This window comes from Monodon monoceros, unplaced genomic scaffold (genome assembly GCF_005190385.1).
Source record: "Monodon monoceros isolate NGI ecotype Baffin Bay Population unplaced genomic scaffold, NGI_Narwhal_1 Super_Scaffold_20, whole genome shotgun sequence".
Classification (NCBI taxonomy): domain Eukaryota; kingdom Metazoa; phylum Chordata; class Mammalia; order Artiodactyla; family Monodontidae; genus Monodon; species Monodon monoceros.
In genome coordinates this window covers 35786803-35806854 of record NW_021703777.1, presented here as the reverse complement: position 1 = coordinate 35806854, position 20052 = coordinate 35786803, and the positions used below count along the sequence as shown (strand labels likewise).

Genomic DNA, 20052 nt, shown 5'->3' with positions numbered 1-20052 from the left:
AGTGGCCAGATTTTGAACTAAAATGTCAGGCTGGAATGAAATAATGCCACTTGCAACAACATGGATGGACCTAGAGATTATCACACTAAGTGAAGTCAGACAGAGAAAGACAATTATCATATGATGTCGCTTATATGTGGAATCTAAAAAAATGGTACAAATGAACCTATTTACAAAACAGAAATGGAGTCACAGATATAGAAACAAACTTATGGTTACCAAGGGGGAAGGGAGGGAGAGATAAATTGGGAGTTTGGGGTTGACATATATACACTACTATATATAAAATATATAACTAATAAGAACCTACTGTATAGCACAGGGAACTCTATTCAGTACTCTGTAATAACCTACATGGGAAAAGAATCCAAAAAAAATGGATCTATGTAGATGTATAACTGAATCACTTTGCTGTACACCTGAAACTAACACAACATTGTAAATCAACTATACTCCAATATAAAATAAAAATTAAATTTTAAAAAATCAGGTCATACGGTCTGGCAAGTACATATACATTGACAAGCATAAAACCAAATTTTTGAAAATTCAAGATTTCTGGTCTCCACAAATGTCAACAGAGTCAGCCCAATGTCATGCATCTTCGATACTAAGATTACAGCAGTACAAAGGAAATGTTGATCACACTAATAGCTAACGCTAGAGTAATTCTCACTGTGTACCAGGCAGTTTTCATTTAATCATGACAATTCTATGAAGTAGTACCAGTATTACCCTTATCTTACATGATGTAAGATAACTGAAGCTCAGGATATAAGGTAACTCACCCCAGGTCACACCACTAGCAGTAGCCAAGCTGGGATCTGAAGAAGGCAGCCAGGTCTAAAGTATGTACTCTTAAATACTATGCCATAATGCCTTTCATAATGAGGTTAAAATACCAGAAGATCATAAAATGCCTACTGGGTCATCTAACACTAAATTGTGCTTAAATATAACTTTCACATCCAAGCGTGCTTTACTGGATTCGAATTCTAGGAAAATTTGTTCATGCAAATCCAGTTCTTTCCAGTTAATTCCCCATTCTCCAACCACTCTGTACAAATAAGAGTTTTCCTCACAGATGCTGTCTTTGTATTTTCATATCATTTTCACATATGTATGTGTGTTCCACATGCTCCAGAGGGTATCCCAGAAAGACAATATGAAATTAGGCAAAAGGAAAAAAGTTTTTTAGAAGAACAAAAATGAAGTAAGTTCTACTTGCCACTTTAAAGTACCACATGAGTTGAAAACAGACCTGAGGACACAGAGGGCGGAGGGGAGGCTAGGACATAATGAGAGAGTAGCATTGACATATATACACAGCTAGTGGGAAGCTGCTGCATAGCACAGGGAGATCAGCTCAGTGCTTTGCGACCACCTAGAGGGGTGGGATAGGGAGGGTGGCAGGGAGGCTCAAGAGGGAGGGGATATGGGGATATATGTATACATATAGCTGATTCACTTTGTTGTACAGCAGAAACTAACACAACACTGTAAAGCAATTATACTCCAATAAAGATGTTTTAAAAAAATAAAGTACCACATGAGAATAGTAAATGATGTTTCATTGAAAACTAGAAACTAGAGAGTTACTAAAATGAAACCTACAATTTTTCTTAATCAAACAAAATTTTTCAAAGTTAATCATTTTATAAATAATTTCCCTCTCTCCTTCCTTGGTACCTCCTTGGGGTCTCAAAGATGAAAATTCAAAATATTCTTCAAAATAATGTCTCTTGGTGGGGGGACGCCTCTGACAAGGAGTTTCTTCTTTCCTTAGTGCAACTTTACAAAAATCAAAATGAATAGCACAAATGACTCGATGCCAGCTACATTTTCATTTACTTACAGTACTGTTGCTTGTGATACAAAGGTACAAATACGTGACTGGGACCCAGAAGATCTGTTCAGAGCTGTCAACTAACCCACGGGAGCTGGCTCATCCACCAGGGGGCATTCAGATGACTGCACCAAACTTCACACAGTGGAAGGTCAGAGTCCTTCATCCTCCTTGGATGCAGAAAGCACAGAGTACAGATTCAACTGTGAGATGACTGTCACTTAGGTGGGAGAGGTCTTCTCAAACCAACTGGCCTTTCCCTTAGGGAAAACTGAATTTCCTTGGCTACATTTTCCTCACATTTCAGGTTACTCAAGCGCTTCATTTCATACTCCCTTTCAAGTTGGATGGCTGAAAAATAAAATACATGATGCAATCCAACTGACATTTTTCACCAGGCATAATTTAGTCAAAACTGAATATTTAGCACACAGAAAAATTCACATTCTTGAATACTAAACAAGACAGGGCTACATAGATAGGGAGTATGGGTGTGAATGATCAGATTTAAACATTTGTCTAATAATTAAAATAACACACAGAGTTTGCAATTTATTGAAATACTTCCTACAGAAACATAGAGACACCAAGGGGGGAAAGCCCGGAGGGAGGGGGCAGGTGGTGATGGGATGAACTGGGAGATTGGGATTGATATATATACACTAATATGTATAAAATAGATAATAAGAACCTGCTGTATAAAAATAAATAAGTAAATAAAATTCAAATTAAAAAGTATAATAAAGTAGTTCCTTCAGAACTTACATTCTGCTGAAGGGAGCACACCATCCTTAATGGTTTTACATTTTTTGAGGTGTATAGAACTACCAAACGCAATTTCTTCCAAGAAAGGCAACTTGATGTTGGCTAGGTTTGTGTACCAGGTCTTTGTGAATAATACAAGTTCCCACGGTTCCTGTCTAGGGGAAAAATTCATTCAATAAATATTTATAGACATCTACTGCAGGATATAGAGAAGACATTTGAATTCTCAGTTCTATTTTCCACTAGACATTTTGGTTTAAAGGAGAGTTTTCAGGATTTTTCAGAGTTGCAAACCTAGCCAGGAGAAGGAGGCTTATATTAACCAATGTAGAGATATACTGAAAATGACCATAAATTATGATGACAGACATTTTTGCTCAAAAAAGAGCCTCTTTGGAGTCAATCCAATCTTTACATGTCCTTAAAGAGGATGTAGTTAAAAACTGTAAGCTTGGGACTTCCCTGGTGGCACAGTGGTTAAGAATCCGCCTGCCAGTGTAGGGGACATGGGTTCGAGCCCTGGTCCGGGAAGATCCCACATGCTGCGGAGCAACTAAGCCCGAGTGCCACAACTACTGAGTCTGCGCTCTAGAGCCTGCAAGCCACAACTACTGAAGCCCATGTGCCTAGAGCCCATGCTCCACAACAAAGAGAAGCCACTGCAATGAGAAGCCCGTGCACCGCAGCAAAGAGTAGCCCCTGCTTGCTGCAACTAGAGAAAGCCTGTGCGCAGCAACGAAGACCCAACACAGCCAAAAATTAATTAATTTTTTAAAAAAAGAGAAAAAAAACTAAGCTCCAAGTCTTTTTTGGCTGATCAAAAATATGATTACATTAGGGAAGGAACAAAAGGAATACTCACATATTGAGCAGAGAGCTTGGCACACACTAAGGCTTTGAGTGTGTGATCTGACTTTAATCTTTACAACTACCATGGAGGTAGAAAAGGAAAACAAAGACTCAGAAGTTAACAGAGAACCAGAGCTGGGATGTAACCTAGGTGTATATAGAAGCACTAGTACCAAGAGAATCCTTAGAAAATTGGAAAAGGGAATGAAACCCCAAACTACAATATTTAAAAATAATCACAATGAAATTTTAATGGATTGTTTTATGTATCCTAATTTGGAACTTTAAAATATCAGCTATGTTTCTCATCTACAGTCAATGTGAGTTCATATGCATGAGGAAAGAGGAAAGACCTGCTTTGGTACAAGTAGGGGAAGTGAGTGTATTACACACATGCCATCTGTTTTCCTCCTCCAGCTTAATTCTTACTTTATCATCTAACTTTAAGGAGTGACTTGAAGTCTATAATTATTATAAATGCACTTGAACAAATACACAAAGATGTATTTACAAGAATGCTCATTGAAGCATTGTTTGTCCCAAAAAAACTCCACAAAATAACCTTAATATCTATCAAGAAGAGCCTGGTTCAAGAATATACAATGGAGACAAGACAGCCTCTTCAATAAGTGGTGCTGGGAAAACTGGACAACTACATGTAAAAGAATGAAATTAGAACACTACCTAACCCCATACACAAAAATAAACTCAAAATGGATTAAAGACCTCAATGTAACACCAAACACTATAAAGCTCTTAGAGGAAAATACAGGAAAAACACTCTGACATAAATCACAGCAAGATCTTTTATGACCCACCTCCTAGTAATGAAAAGAAAAAGAAAAATAAGCGAATGGGACCTAATTAAACTTAAAAGCTTTTGCACAGCAAAGGAAACCATAAACAAGATGAAAAGACAACCCACAGAATGGGAGAAAATATTTGCAAATGAAGCAACAGACAAAATATTAATCTCCAAAATATACAAACAGCTCATGCAGCTCAATATCAAAAAAACAACCCAATCAAAAAATGGGTGGAAGACCTAAATAGACATTTCTCCAAAGACGACATACAGCTGGCCAAGAGTCACATGAAAAGATGCTCAACAGCACTAATTATTAGAGAAATGAAAATCAAAACTACAATGAGGTATCACCTCACACCAGTCAGAATGGGCAACATCAAAAAATCTACAAACAACAAATGCTGGAGAGGGTGTGGAGAAAAGGGAACCCTTTGCACTGTTGGTGGGAATGTAAATTGATAAAAGCCACTGTGAGAACAGTACGGAGGTTCCTTAAAAAACTAAAAATAGAACTAACATATGGCCCAGCAATCCCACTACTGGGCATATATCCTGAGAAAACCATAATTCAAAAAGACACATGTACTCCAATGTTCATTGTAGCACTATTTACAATAGCCAGGACATGGAAACAACCTAAATGTCCATTGACAGATGAATGGATAAAGAAGAGGTGGTAGGTATATATAATGGAATATTACTCAGCCATAAAAAGAAATGAAATTGAGTCATTTGTAGAGATGTGGACGGACCTAGAGTCTGCATACAGAGTGAATTAAGTCAGAAAGAGAAAAACAAATATCGTACATTAATGCATATATGTGGAATCTAGAAAAATGGTAAAGATGAACCTATTTGCAGGGCAGGTATAGAAAAGCAGACGTAGAGAACGGACTTGTGGACACAGCGGGGGAAGGGGAGGGTGGGATGAATTGGGAGATTAGGTTTGACATAAATACACTACCATGTGTAAAATAGATAGCTAGTGGGAACCTGCAGTATAGCACAGCTTGGTGCTCTGTGATGGCCTAGCTGGGTGGGATGAGAGGGGATAGAAGAGGGAGGGGATGTGTGTATGCATATGGCTGATTCACTTCCCTGTGTGGATGAAACTAACACAGCACTGTAAAGCAATTATACGCCCCCCTCCCAAAAAAAAAAAAAAAAAAAGAGCAGCCTGGTTAAACAAACTGTAGTACATACATGTAATGATAGAATGAGATTTATCCTTATATATTGATTTGGAAAGATGAGCAATTAAACAGCTAATGCTGGGAATTCCCGGGCGGTCGATTGGTTAGGACTCCACTCTCTCACTGCCAAGGGCCGGGATTCAATCCCTGGTCATGGAACTAAGATCCCACAACCCACATGGCGCGGCCAAAAAAAAAAGAAAGAAAAAAAAAACAGCTAGTGCTTACCTAGCACCTACTACATGCAAGACACTGTTTTAATCAGTATACATATATAAACACATTTAATTACCAGAGTAACCCTATGAAGTAGGCAGATGCTACTGTTATGCTCATTTTACAGATTAGGAAACAAGAACAGAGGCCAACTTGCTCAAGGTCACAAGGCTTGGGTTTGAAATTTCAACCCAGAAAGTCAGACTGTAGAATCTGTGCTCTTAACCACTAGGCTACACACAATAATATATTATATAGCAATATAATCCCATGTGTAAAAACATGTGTGTGTATATACATATGTGTATCTTATGTAACAGACAGAAATTCTAAAAAATATATAAAACATTTTACCTGAGCAGGATTCGGTGGGTAGGGCAGGGATGGCAATGCGGATGTGAGAGGTAACATTTTTTTTTTTTTTTGAGAGGTAACATTTTTATCTTCCTTTCAAATGCTTCTATACTGTTTGAAAGTTTTTTAGTGTATTTTTTTATAATCTTCTAAAAATACTTAACCAAAAAAAGCCCAAGGTGAGGAGCTACCTGAGCTAGTGAACTCCAAAGACTGCTACTACCATTCTATTCCTCTTAATTTAGCTGCTCTTATAAATAGAATATCAAATACTTTCTTGTGAGAGTGATAGAGAAGACACTGGTTTTGCAGATATTATTTGTGACATAAAATGCTATATAGCCAAAACCACAGAATCAGTGCTTTAAATCATTCTCCAGATACAGGAATATCTTCGTTATAAAAATTATGTTTACAATAATGACTACAGTGGTATTTGTCTATAGTTCAATGTCTAAATGCATACTGAACTAACAAATCTAAATAGAATGCAATGATGAGTTCTCTCTGGTTTTCCCATATCTCTGGTCTTACAACCCCGTGGGGTGTCTCCGTTTACTTCTTAGAACACTGTCAAAAAGTAAAATTCAATTGACTCACCACGCTAATATGTCATACATTGTGGCAGAGAGGTTTAAAAAAACAAGTCCAAAAATTTAAAAAAAGGTAACAGAGTGAAATTACCATGTAGTAGCAACACATGTTTATTATGGGTTTACTATTATGTCAGGCAACATGCAAGTACCTTACATACATTACTTCATTTGTATTCCACACCATATATGTAGGTATTGATATGTCCATTTCACAGATGTGGAAGCCAAGGTACAGAGAAGTTAAGTAATTTGTTCAAGGCAGCATGGGGAGCCAGTGGCAGGGCCAGGCTTTGAGCCCAGGTCTTCTTGATGTCCACACATCACAGGACAAAATGTACAGGATGCAAAACTGACTCTCTGTACCAGCTAATTAAGTGTTCTGTTAAGATATATCTGACACCAAGGCGTTTTTAGGTAGATTTACACTATCTAAAGAGGGACTTTAAAGTGGTTGTCTGCATTGGAAAATGTTGCTTTGGAGTAAAGAAGACTCAGACTTCTAACCCTGTCACTTTCTTACTACATGACTGTGGGACCTGGATCATACCACTTCTTCAAACCTCAGTTTCCTCATTTCACAGTGTTGTTTTGTTGTAAAAACCAAGTAAGAAAATTTATAAATCCTTACAAAAGCATTTTCCTTTTAAAAATATCAGTACCCAGACACCTGAGAATGCCTCATATAGTCCGGTATGGGGACTATATGCCTCATATAGTCCGGTATGGGGAACGTAAGGGTGTCCAATACTTTTATTTTAACAAGGATACTCCCCAGCCCAAGTATCCTTTAACAAGGATACTCCCCAGCCCAAGTCAACGCTTACCAGGATAAATATACTTACACTTTATAACAATTGCACCTCAAAATGGTTTCCACTGCGTTCTTTCTTGGCAAGCCATAAGCCATGGTGAATTATTACAGTCCAATTTCCTAATTGTCTGATGTAATGACTCAGATATTCTGTTCACTTTGTCTGAAATGATTGCAATGCAACTAATATTAAAATAAAATATTCACTTGAATATTTTTAATATCCAAATAATAAAAAAGATTCAGAAAAATATCTTCTGAATGTAAGAACGTCCCCAATCAACGTTCACTGAACTGAATTCCTAATGTAGAACTGTGTTCTCTTTTATTTTCCACGAACTCACTTTATCATGTCTTCCCATGTAAGGAGAAGATGCCAGGTGAACAGCATCGGCATTCCGGCCCGGTATACTGTCATTGCCTAAGTCTACCAAACTGGCTCAAACACCTCATCACCAGAAGGTGTCTGACTGTGGCAATGTTAAGCGACAAATAGCTCTGCGGACACAGGAACTTCCCGTCCTCCGCCCGAGCTCTTTAAAGGATACAAACCTTCCCAGGTTTTTCCTTTTTCAAAAATCTGAACTTAGGGGCTTCCCTGGTGGCGCAGTGGTTGAGAATTTGCCTGCCGATGCAGGGGACACGGGTTCGTGCCCCGGTCCAGGAAGATCCCACATGCCGCGGAGCGGCTGCGCCTGTGAGCCATGGCCGCTGAGCCTGCGCGTCCGAAGCCTGTGCTCCGTAACGGCAGAGGCAGCAGTGGGAGGCCCGCGTACCGCAAAATAAATAAATAAATAAATAAATAAATCTGAACTTAAAACAAAAAAAAACCTCTGAACTTAAAACGTGGCCCACTTCAAGCACCACTCCCACTTCCCTTCCAACGCACACTTCTTCGGGATGAGTCTCCCCCTCGCCGGACGCGGAGACCCCTGGAGGAACCCGCGGCCTGCGGGGCCCGGAGCCGGGAGCCGGGGAATTAAGGGGATGGGGAAAGGAGGGGGAAGGGGAGGAGAGAGAAAAGAAGGTGAGGGCAGGCCCTCGCCGCCCGCGTCTCAAACCACCCCCCCTCCCAGCCGCACCACACACGCAGCGGGCGCGTCCACTCCGCCCGGGCCTCGCGAGACGGGTCCTGGGAGAGTCCGCCGACGCCCGGTTACCGACGCTCTGGGGTCCGGGAAGGTCGCGGTCCCCTGGGGATCGAGGGCAGAGCGCGCGCCCATCTAGTCGCCCATGGCCGCGCACACGCCGCGGTCCCGCTCCTCCTTCCTGCTCGCGCCGGGAGCTGCGGGCGGCCCTGCGTCAAGCCCCAGCCTCAATAAAGGGCTTTGTGGCGCCGGCCCCGACCGCGAGGAGGCCTGGGCGCCGGGCCCGGGACACGCGCCCCGCGGGGTCCCCTCGGGGCGGAGGCTCCACGTCCCACAGCCGAGGGCTGGCTCACGTTTGACGGGACAAAGCCCACAGCGACAGAAATGTCTGTAAGCGAGGCCTTTCCCTAAAAACGACGCTTATGAGTGTGAGGGGGTTGTGTGAAGCGACCTGAGGTGTTGGTTTGGGGGCAGCACTTGCAGAAACGCGCCCGGTTCTGACGTGCTGACAGTGCGTGAGTCTCACGGGTGCCCTGCAAGAGCGGAAGAGCTGTTAGTGCCCGCGGGCCCCGGTGCGTCAGGGCCGCTTTAAACCCTTAAAGCTCGAAACACCTCATGTGTGTTAAGGGCAAAATAGGATCTGAAAACGTGGCCTGATGGACTAGTTTCTGAAGTCACTACACTGTGGTGGTTCGGGATGAACCTATATTTTAGTACGTCAGGTGGTCACCACTTAACATCAAATGAAAATATTAATAGTTTACCTCTTTTGTGTGACGGTTTTGGAGTCAGAACTGGTTTGGAATTCTAGTTCTGCCACTTGCTGACTTTAGATCTTGCCTACGTAAGTTCTCTAAGCCTTAATTTCTTCACCTATAAAACAAGTGTAATATTCTATATCTTACGGGGTTGTTGTGAGGTTCAAAGATCGGGTCTGTAAATTCTCTGCTACAGGGTAAGTGCCCAATTATATAATTTTGAGCCTAGTACCAACTTTATGCAATAGGTGAGGGATTACTAATTCCAATTGTAGAGAGGAGGGATGAACTAGAGAGGTTAAAGGACTGCCCAAGGTCAGATAGCTGGTGAGTTACAGGGCCAACTTTTGAAGCTAAACGCAGTACCCTTTCCACCCTGACAAGCTACTTCGGATACTAGCTCCTGCCTAATTAGAGCTGGTTGGTAGTGTTGACCCACCTGTAGAGGATACTGTTGTGCCTCCCAGAAACAAGATGAGGACTCCCTTGCTCTTTAACATTTCTGTTCTAGTAGCAATGAAAAAGGAGCAGCCAGGAGTGAAAGGAGGTATTGGTATTTTAACGCAAGGAATGGTGAAGCCATTAATGGATTGTGAAATCAAAGCAGTAGATTTTCACCCGAATACTTTTAATGGATTAACGTAGAATGACGGGAAGGGGTAATGAGAATATAACATGCAAATAAGTGTTTTTAAGTATCATTTTGTGGAAGTTTCATTTCTGTTATACATATGTACTCATACACATACCTGTGTGTATGTGAAGTTTCAGTGTAAAATACAGTTCTCTCAGTGGATCTAAAAAGTTTCAAATCCACCATCTAGGATCACTTCATTTTAGAGACAAAACAGAGACCAAGGTGTTAACTGAGGTCACACCCAGATGTGGCAGAGATAGGCCACCTTACAGCTGAAGTGGCCATGGTTTCGTGGCCTGTTTTCTTTTTATAGATGAAGAAACGAAGACGCAGGGAGAGAATGTGGTGGGTCCAGGGTCACGCTGAGAAAGATCAGTCTGTGATTTCTCCATTTGGGAACTCCATTTCCTGTATACATATATTATTCCTGAAAATTGTGTTTAGTTATTTCCTATATGACTCACTTTGAATAAATGTGGTGGAAGTTAGAGCATGACTTCTCAAACTAGCTCATAAAAGGTATTGTGGCTTCCTTCTTGCCCTCTCTCTTAGATCACTAACCCTGGAAGAGGTCGACTGCCATGTTGGGAGAACACTCAAGTCAGCTTATTGACATGCAAAGGAATCAAGGCCTCTAACCAACAACTGGTGAGGAGCTGAGGCCTCTTGCGACCAACCATGTGAGTGAAACATCTTGGAAGCAGGTCCTCCAAGGCTCAGGCAAGCCTTCAGATGACTAGTCCCAGCTGATGTCCTCACTGAAACTTCATGGGAGATCCTAAGCCAGAGCCACTTAACTAAGCCAATTCAGGATTCCTGGCCCTGAGAAAAAACAAGATAACAAATGTTCATCATTTTAAGCCACCAACCTTAGGGATATTTGTTACAGAGCAATAGCTAACTAATGTACCATTAAGTATCTTATTGTAAAAGGAATATTTTACATAGAAGAAAATAGCCATATTTTTATAATTGAGATTAATGGTTTGATTCAAATGAACAGTAAAACACATTATGCTTTACTGACATTTACTGGGCAGCTGATTTTACTAAATCTCATCTAGGACCAGTATAGATCCTTAAAAACCATCAGCAGAGAAAATACACTTGACCCTTGAACAACAGGGGTTTGAACTGTGCAGGTCCACTTATATGTGGATTTTTTCAGTAGTAAATACTACAGTACTGCATGATCCAAGGATGGATAAATCTTTGGATACAGAGGAACCACAGATATGGAGGGCCAACTATAAGTTATACTCAGGTTTTTGACTGTGCAGGGGTCAGTGTCCCTGAGCCCTGCATTGTTCAAGGGTCAACAGTGTATGGTAACCACCACTCCCCCACATGGATTTATAAACAAAAATAACACTAAATCCTATAGAATGTGGAAGGATATCCAATATAGATCTAGTTCTACCTGCACCCCATTATCACTATTTCAGTATTTTCTTTTGAAATATCAAATTATTTCTAAACATCTCTCTCACTGTCTCTCTCTCCCTCTCTGTCTTTCCCTCTCCCTCCCTCCTCCCCTCCCTCCTTTTCTCACTCTGTCTCTATCTCTATCTATGACCTCTCTCCCCCTGTTTTTCTGGTGCCCTACACACATCCTCCTGTTGGATAAGCCTTCACTGATCTCATCTATTCCAGAAAGTTGCCACTTTTCATTTAAACTGGTTAAGAGAACATTGCTGCCACCTAGTGATAAAATTAAAGTACAAGGAGGACTGTAAAGGAGACAATAATCGTAACACAAAAACAATACTAGTGTGATAACATTTACTGTACTTTGGGCACTGTTCTAGGTACTTCATATACATTGTCTCATTTAATTATCACAATAATAGATGCTATTATTTAGTGATATAATCTTCCGGTTATTAGAGAAGGAAAAAACAGACCCTTCAAGCAGGTCACAGGATTTGACCCAGGACTATGATTCTGATTTTCTGCTCTCTCTACCGCACTATACATCCTCCCAGGATTGTAATTAGGGCAAAGTGTTAGAGTATATACTTGTAAATATTTTTGAAACTGCCCTTTTCGAACATTCTGTTAATTTCTCATCATATATACAGTATATGTGTATCCGTTCTACTTTCAAAGAGCAATGTTTTATTTCTTTTAACTTATTATGTAAATCACAGATGCAACCTACACTTTTTTCATGGCTACACCCAAAACTTCTCTAGGAATGATACCAACTCGAAGACAGTGATAAAGTAATTCATCTGCAAAAACTTTACAATCACCAAAGAACTTAACAGCACTGAAAACCCTAAATGTTCTCAACCCTTCTGTACTATCACCTTCCTAATTCTCTCACTTCTCTAGCTACTCCCTCCCGTGTTTCCGTCTTTGTTCCTCTACTTAAATTGGCTTATGCCTGTAGCTGTGATGCCCTTCTTCCTCTATTTGTTCTACCGCAGTACTCTCAGTGGCTCTACTCTCAGTAATGTAATTATCACTTCTCTTTGGATGAACCCCAAATCTGATCTCTAGCCAGCCTTGCCTTCTTTCTGAATTCATATCCTGCATTTCCACTGGTTTGTGGCAACTTCCTACCTGAATATCCTGTTCAGCTGAAAATTTCAGCATATCCAAAATGTAATTCATCACCTACTCCCTAAACCATCTCTTCTGTTTCTATTTCTGGGGATGCCCCAGGAGTCTCCCATGAGCCACACTTAGGGCATCAAGCCATTTTAAAGCATATTGTTGGGTAGCTAGTCCATGCCAGCCATCGTTCTTGGCCGTCTTACATGACATCTGATCCTCACAGCTTAGGAGGGAAGGAGAAAATAGTTTCCCTATACAGTAAAGGGGGAAAGAGTTTATAGGGTTACAAGATGACTTGCTTACAATAACATAACTAGTAAGTTGCAGAGTCAAATTTAACCCAGGTCTGTTTCACTCCTGACCTACCTCCTTGAGTTCTCCGGATCTTATGACTGGACTCTATGTCTTTTTGTCCGTCATTGTATCCTTACAACATTCACTACCCACCCATTTTATTTGAGGTCAATGGAGTATGTTTCTGTACCTTAAACACATGATTTTCTGACCAGAACAAAGAATAATAGCCTCAGCTAGTGTCTTCTTTGCTCTGCTTAGAGGCAGAAGTTACAATTTTCTAGGTACCGAATTCTCCTGTTCTTTGGGAGTCAAAGCAGATCAGAATCCGTTATCCTGATCCAAGGCTATGACATGTGATTTACAGCCCAGGATTCTCCCCAGGACAAAATCTGGAGCAGTGGGGATCCCTGGCTGGCTCTCAGGAGGGCACCAGAAACTGCATCTACCATGGAGCTGTTTACACCAGAAGAGCTCAGCCCCTGACAGCAACACTTGAATTCCTCCATTGCACAAGCATAAAACATTTGTTGTAAGAATGGGAAGAAAGGTCTTTCTTTGCACAGCTTAATATATGAGGCCTTTGGGATGTTACATACAGCATCACCCTATAAGGTTCAAATTAAAACAAAGAATTTATCTGCTTCAGTCCAATTGACATTTCAATTTCATGCTAATTCATAATGTTACTTTAAGAGTAAGTAGGAAATTAGAAGCAATCAGAAAACAATAGATAAGATCTCTCGTTATTCATTAAATATTTGTTAAAATGATTCACAGTTTGTTGATTTTTCAAATATATTATAAATCACATCAATTGAACTCCTTTCCTGAGGAGGTAGAGACCATCTGAAGAGGTGGTATGCTCTGATAGAAAGGGTCTAACTAGGAATCCAAAACACCTGGACTGTAGACTCTGTTCATAAATATGAATGGTTTCTAAGCCTTTGTATAATTTATGAAACCTAATATGTAGCTCTCAGAAATAGTTTTATGATTGAGTCCATGAATTTGTCTAAATCCTTCACATAAATATTTCAGTGCTAAGTCATTAATAAGTTAGTAAAGGACAATAATTTTACCTATTTTATATTTTGGCATATTTGTGTAAAGAATTCATTAAAGTTAGTATATAAAAGGTTATAAATTTTGTTTGTCCTAAAACTTTTTCTTTTGAAGACTAATATCCCAGGTTTACCGTATCCATAAACTCTTTAACTTTATTCATTTCAGTGATTCATATTTCATCTTAAGCTTTAATTAAGTTAAACTTAAGGCAATTTAACACATATCTATTGAGCACTTTCTGTATGCAGGGTTCTGTGATTGGCCCCTACAGTTTGAACTTTGTCCTCCCTTTCCTCCCTCCCCCCACATGGAAGAAAAGCTCTTTTCCCTTGAAGATTTAAGTCAGTTATGAAAAAGATACATTCTCAGCTTGGAGAAAAATGGAAAAAAGAAATCATTGCCTCTCTTTCTGTCAGTTGTGAAAGTTGTCTTGAAATAATTAAGATTCCTTTTTTAAGACAAAATCTAAAATTAGAATGCATATAAGCTCCCATAGGCAATAAATATCAATCTACTAAAATTCTGGATTTTAAAAAAAGGAATTATTTCAAAGCATAGAATTTCTTATACTTGCTCAAACACTGACTTCCTAATGTTAAACCTATCTGTGAATTTTACTCCTTAATTTTTTGTCATCTGCTTGAACCTCTAAGACAAATTCTCTTTTTTTAAACTTTATCATGGGATAATTGACAAATATAATTGTATGTATTTAAGGTATACAAAGTGATGATTTTGATACGCATATACATTATAAAATGATTGCCAAGGTCAAGAAAATTAACACATCCGTCACCCCACATAGTGAACACATTAACTCTGTGTGTGTGTGTTTGTTTAGAATGCTTAAGATCTACTTTCAGCACCTTTCAAGTATACAATACTGTATTACTAACTATAATCACCAATTCTTTTTTTTTCATTTTTTCACTTTGGAAGCTTTACCTACAATCACTGTTTCAGTCCACTGCAATAGCTTTTACGTGCTCAGATTATCCTATCTTTTTTTTTTTTTACTTTATTTATTTTTTTAATTTTTGGCTGCGTTGGGTCTTCGTTGCTGTGTGCAGGCTTTTCTCTAGTTGCAGTGAGCGGGGGCTACTCCTCGCCATGGTGCACGGGCTTCTCATTGCGGTGGCTTCTCTTGTTGCAGAGCATGGGCTCTAGGCGCACATGCTTCAGTAGTTATGGCACATGGGCTCAGTAGTTGTGGCTCACAGGCTCTAGAGCCCAGGCTCAGTAGTTGTGGCACATGGGCTTAGTTGCTCCACGACATGCGGGATCTTCCTGGACCAGGGCTCGAACCCATGTCCCCTGCATTGGCAGGTGGACTGTCAGCCACTGCTCCACCAGGGAAGCCCCTATAGTCACAAATTCTTATATTTACTTTTTTATTGAAGTACAGTTGATTTACAATGATGTATTAATTACTGCTGTACAGGAAAGCAATTCAGTTATACATATATATACACTTTTTTAAAATATTCTTTTCCATTATGGTTTATCATAGAATATTGAATATAGCTCTCTGTGCTGTAACAGTAGGACCTTGCTGTTTATCCATTCTGTGTACAAAAGCTTACATCTGCTAACCCCAACCTCCCTTTCTATCCTTCCCCCAACCCCCTCCCACTTGGCAACCACCAGTCTGATCTCTGTGTCTGTAGTCACCGATCCTTAATTGTTTCTCAGCTTCCATTTCTACTTTCAATGTACTAACAATAAGTCAAAGGACACCCCTGCAGCTTATTAGTAGGCACTGCACCCTAACGTGATGCTTTTTTTTTTTTTTTTTTTTTTGCGGTACGCGGGCCTCTCACTGTTGTGGCCTCTCCCGTTGCGGAGCACAGGCTCCGGACGCGCAGGCTCAGCGGCCATGGCTCACGGGCCTAGACGCTCCGTGGCATGTGGGATCTTCCCGGACCGGGGCACGAACCCGTGTCCCCTGCATCGGCAGGCGGACTCTCAACCACTGCGCCACCAGGGAAGCCCCGTGATGCTTTTTCTTTAAAAAAATCTTTATTGGAGTATAATTGCTTTACAATGGTGTGTTAGTTTCTGCTTTATAACAAAGTGAATCAGCTATACATATACATATATCCCCATATCCCCTCCCTCTTGCGTCTCCCTCCCACCCTCCCTATCCCACCCCTCTAGGTGGTCACAAAGCATAGAGCTGATCTCCCTGTGCTATGCGACTGCTTCCCACTGGCTATCTATTTTACATTTGGTAGTATATATAAGTCCATGCCACTCTCTCACTTTGTCTCAGCTTACCCTTCCCCCTCCCCATGTCCTCAAGTCCCTTCTCTACGTCTGTGTCTTTATTCCTGTCCTGCCCCTAGGTTCTTCATAACCATTTTTTTCTTTAGATTCCATATATATGTGTTAGCATACGGTATTTGTTTTTCTCTTTCTGACTTACTTCACTCTGTATGACAGACTCTAGGTCCATCCACCTCACTACAAATAACTCAATTTCATTTAAAAACTAAAAATAGAACTACCATACGACCCAGCCATCCCACTACTGGGCATATACCCTGAGAAAACCATAATCCAAAACCGTCATGTACCACAATGTTCATTGCAGCTCTATTTACAATAGCCAGGACATGGAAGCAACCTAAGTGTCCATCGACAGTTGAATGGATAAAGAAGATGTGGCACATATATACAATGGAATATTACTCAGCCATAAAAAAGAAATGAAATTGAAACTGATTACTTTGTTATAAAGCAGAAACTAACACACCATTGTAAAGCAATTATACTCCAATAAAAACGTTAAAAAATGCTTTTAATTTTTTCAGGTTTATTTCATATATACTGTATATTTGAGAAAGGAAATAACAGAGACGAAACAATGTTAGGACAAACTCATTTCTATGCCAAACTTAAGCAAATTCTCTCAAATGTATCTAAGTAGCTTTATAGTTTCCTTGAATATCTAAAACAAGTATTCTATTCTAAATCTCAGGAATTGGAAATGTTCAGAATAATACTTCATATTCCAGGGGGTGCTTTATATTTTGCAAGTTGTGAATCTTTCAAAGAAGACTTGAAACCCCACAGCAGAGTGACAATTAATGATTTTCTAGTAATGTTTGTAAGAGCCAACATTGGCCTTACACCTTTAGCCAAAATGTATGTATGGGAGGCAGAATTCTAAAATGATCCCTGGGTGTAGAGAGAAGGGAGCCCTCCTGCACTGCTGATGGGAATGGAAATGGTGCAGCCACTATGGGAAGCAGTATGGAGGTTCCCTAAAAACTAAAAATAGAACTACCATATGACCCAGCAATCCCTCTCCTGGGCATATATCCAGGCAAAACCATAGTTCAAAAAGATACATGCACCCCAGTGTTCATTGCAGCACTATTTACAATAGCCAGGACATGAAAGCAACCTAAGTGTCCATCGACAGATGAATGGATAAAGAAGATGTGGCACATATATACAATGGAATATTACTTGGCCATAAAAAAGAACAAAATAATACCATTTGCAGCAGCATGGATGGGCCTAGAGATTATCATACTAAGTAAAGCAAGTCAGAGAAAGACAAATATCATATGACATCACTTCTATGTGGAATCTAAAAAAATGGTACAAATGAACTTATTTACAAAACAGAAATAGAATCACAGGTATAGAAAACAAACATGGTTACCAGGGGGGGAAAGGTGGGGGAGGGCTAGATTGGGAGTTAGGGATTGACATATACACAATACTATATATGTTGAAGTTCTAACACCTAGTACCTTAGAATGACTGTATTTAGAGATAGGGCCTTTAATAAAGGTAATTAAGGTAAATTGAGGTTATATGAGTCAGCCTTAATCCAATGTGACCAGTGTCCTTATAAGAAAAGAATATTAGAACTCAGACATGCACAGAGGGAAAACAATGTGTGGACACAGGGAGGAGAAGATGACCATATAAAAGCAAAGGAGAATAGTCTCAGAATGAAAACCAGCCCTGCTGACAGCTTGATCTCAGAATTCTAGCCTCTAGAAATGACAAGGAAGTAAATTTATGTTGTTTAAGCCACATAGGCTGCGGTACTTCATTATGGCAGATCTAGCAAACTAATACAGCTCCCAAAATTCCCACCTACCTATGTACACACTCTGTATAAGCTGCCATGGAAGTGAGCTGCCATGTTGTGGCTAGAACATAAGGCTGGCCTCTAAGAGTCAAGAGTAACCACTGCTGACAGCCAGCAAGATAACGGGGACCCCAATCTTAAACTACAAGGAACTCAATTCTGCCAACAGCCTCTGTGAGCTTGGAAGAGGCTCTGAAGAGCCTGTGATAGAAAGGGTCTATCAGATGAGAATGTGGCCTAGCTGACCCCTTCATTTCAGCCTTGTGAAGTTCTGAGCTGAGAACCAGCTGTGCCAAGCCCAAGCTTCTGATCTGTGAGATAATAATTGGGTGGTCTCTTAGACTGCTAAAGTTTTGTAGTACTGATTTGCAGCACAGAAAACCAACATGGTATGAATGCAACTGCAAACCCAAGAGTTGGGTCATCACTGTGTGTGATTCAAGGTCACTTAATTTATAACACCTCAGAGAAGACAAGGCGCCCAGGAGGATCTCTCTTTTTCCCATGGTGTCTTAATAAGTCCCTGATATTTTTTTATTAGAATTCTAAGTTGAAATTTCCCCTTCCCGTTTCAAGTACTACAATGTTCGTTCAGAATTAATAGTGGATAGTTTTCATTTTTTGGCTGCCCAAGATCTGCTCTACTTCCTTTATTGAAGAATGTGCCTGTATGAGTTTTGAGGGGAAATAGGGCTTACCTTGCACTACAAAAAGACCAAACTCCTCCCTCTCTGGCCCCATTGGTCAGGACACAACCTCTACCCTGTTCTTGGCTCCCTCCTGGATTTTGGAATCTAAAGCAGGTAATGTGTATAGATGTGGAGCTTAATTTCCATCCCCTTGACTGTGGGCTGGACTGAGTGACTCTCTTCTAACAAATAGAAGACAGTAGAAGTGACTGTGTATGACTCAGAGACTCCATCATAAAAGGCACATGTGGCTGCCTGCATGTCCTTCTCAGATCACTTGCTTTGGGGGAAGCCAGCCACCCTGTTGAGCAGTCCTATGGAGATACCATGGAATGAAAAACTGAGGCCTCAGGTCAACAGCCATATGAGTGAGCCATCTTAAGAAGTGGATCCTCCTGCCCCAGTTAAGCTTTCAGATGACTACAGCCCTTGCCAACATCTTGACTGCCATCTCATCAGAGACCCTGGGCCAGAAACATCCAACTAAGCTGCTCTCAAATTCCTAACCCACAGCAACTGTGAGATAACATGTCAATTTTAAGCCACTAAATTTGGAGTAGGGACTTCCGTGGTGGCACAGTGGTTAAGAATCCACCTGGCAATACAGGGGACGTGGGTCTGAGTCCTGGTCTGGGAAGATCCCACATGCCGCAGAGCAACTAAGCCCATGTGCCACAACTACTGAGCCTGTGCTCTAGAGCCCGCGAGCCACAACTACTGAGCCTGTGTGCCACAACTACTGAAGCCCATGTGCCTAGAGCCCATGCTCCGCAACAAGAGAAGCCACTGCAATGAGAAGCCCATGCACCACAATGAAGAGTAGCCCCCACTTGCAGCAACTAGAGAATGCACATGTGCAGCAACAAAGACCCAATGCAGCCAAAAATATAAATAAGTAAATAAATGTATTTATTTATTTTTTAAAAATTTGGAGTAATTTGTTACTCCAGTAGATAACTAACACAATAGACTAGATTACTCTTACATGAAAAAGAAATAAACACAGAAGGAAAGAGCTGGAAATGAGGAGGAGTTAAGAGGAGAAAGAAGGGACTTCCCTGGTGGAGCAGTGGTTAAGAATCCGCCTGGCAATGCAGGGGACATGAGTTCAAGACCTGGTCTGGGAAGATCCCATGTGCCACGGAGCAACTAAGCCCATGCGCCACAACTACTGAGCCTGCACTCTAGAGCCCACGAGCCACAACTACTGAAGTCTGTGCATCTAGAGTCCATGCTCCACAACAAGAGAAACCACTGTAATGAGAAGCCTATGCAGTACAACGAAGAGTAGCCCCCGCTCACCGCAACTAGAGAAAGCCCGTGCACAGCAATAAAGGCCAAATGCAGCCAAAAATAAATAAATTTATTTATTTATTTTTTTTAAAAAAAAGAGGGGGGCTTCCCTGG

The 20052-nt window shown here is 40.7% G+C and overlaps 1 protein-coding gene across 1 annotated transcript; it reads right to left on the bottom strand.

The window, feature by feature from the left end:
• Positions 1 to 1841: 1841 nt before the first annotated feature.
• CUNH4orf36 (chromosome unknown C4orf36 homolog) lies at positions 1842 to 8566 on the bottom strand. Its single transcript, XM_029234533.1, has 4 exons — positions 8521 to 8566; positions 7470 to 7601; positions 2612 to 2766; positions 1842 to 2197 (listed from the first exon to the last, which is right to left on the bottom strand). The coding sequence occupies exons 2-4, from the start codon at positions 7532 to 7534 to the stop codon at positions 2064 to 2066; spliced, it is 354 nt and encodes a 117-aa protein (XP_029090366.1). The 5' UTR covers positions 7535 to 7601; positions 8521 to 8566; the 3' UTR covers positions 1842 to 2063.
• Between the last annotated feature and the right edge of the window lie 11486 nt (positions 8567 to 20052).

Excerpts from the sequence above, each read along its gene's own strand:
- CUNH4orf36 (XM_029234533.1), bottom strand. The coding sequence starts at position 7,534 with ATGGCTTATGGCTTGCCAAGAAAGAACGCAGTGGAAACCATTTTGAGG. Across the intron at positions 2,767-7,469 it reads AGGTGCAATTGTTATAAAGT|ACAGGAACCGTGGGAACTTG; the intron begins GTAAGTATATTT and ends TTTTTCCCCTAG. Across the intron at positions 2,198-2,611 it reads TGTGCTCCCTTCAGCAGAAT|CCATCCAACTTGAAAGGGAG; the intron begins GTAAGTTCTGAA and ends TTTATTTTTCAG.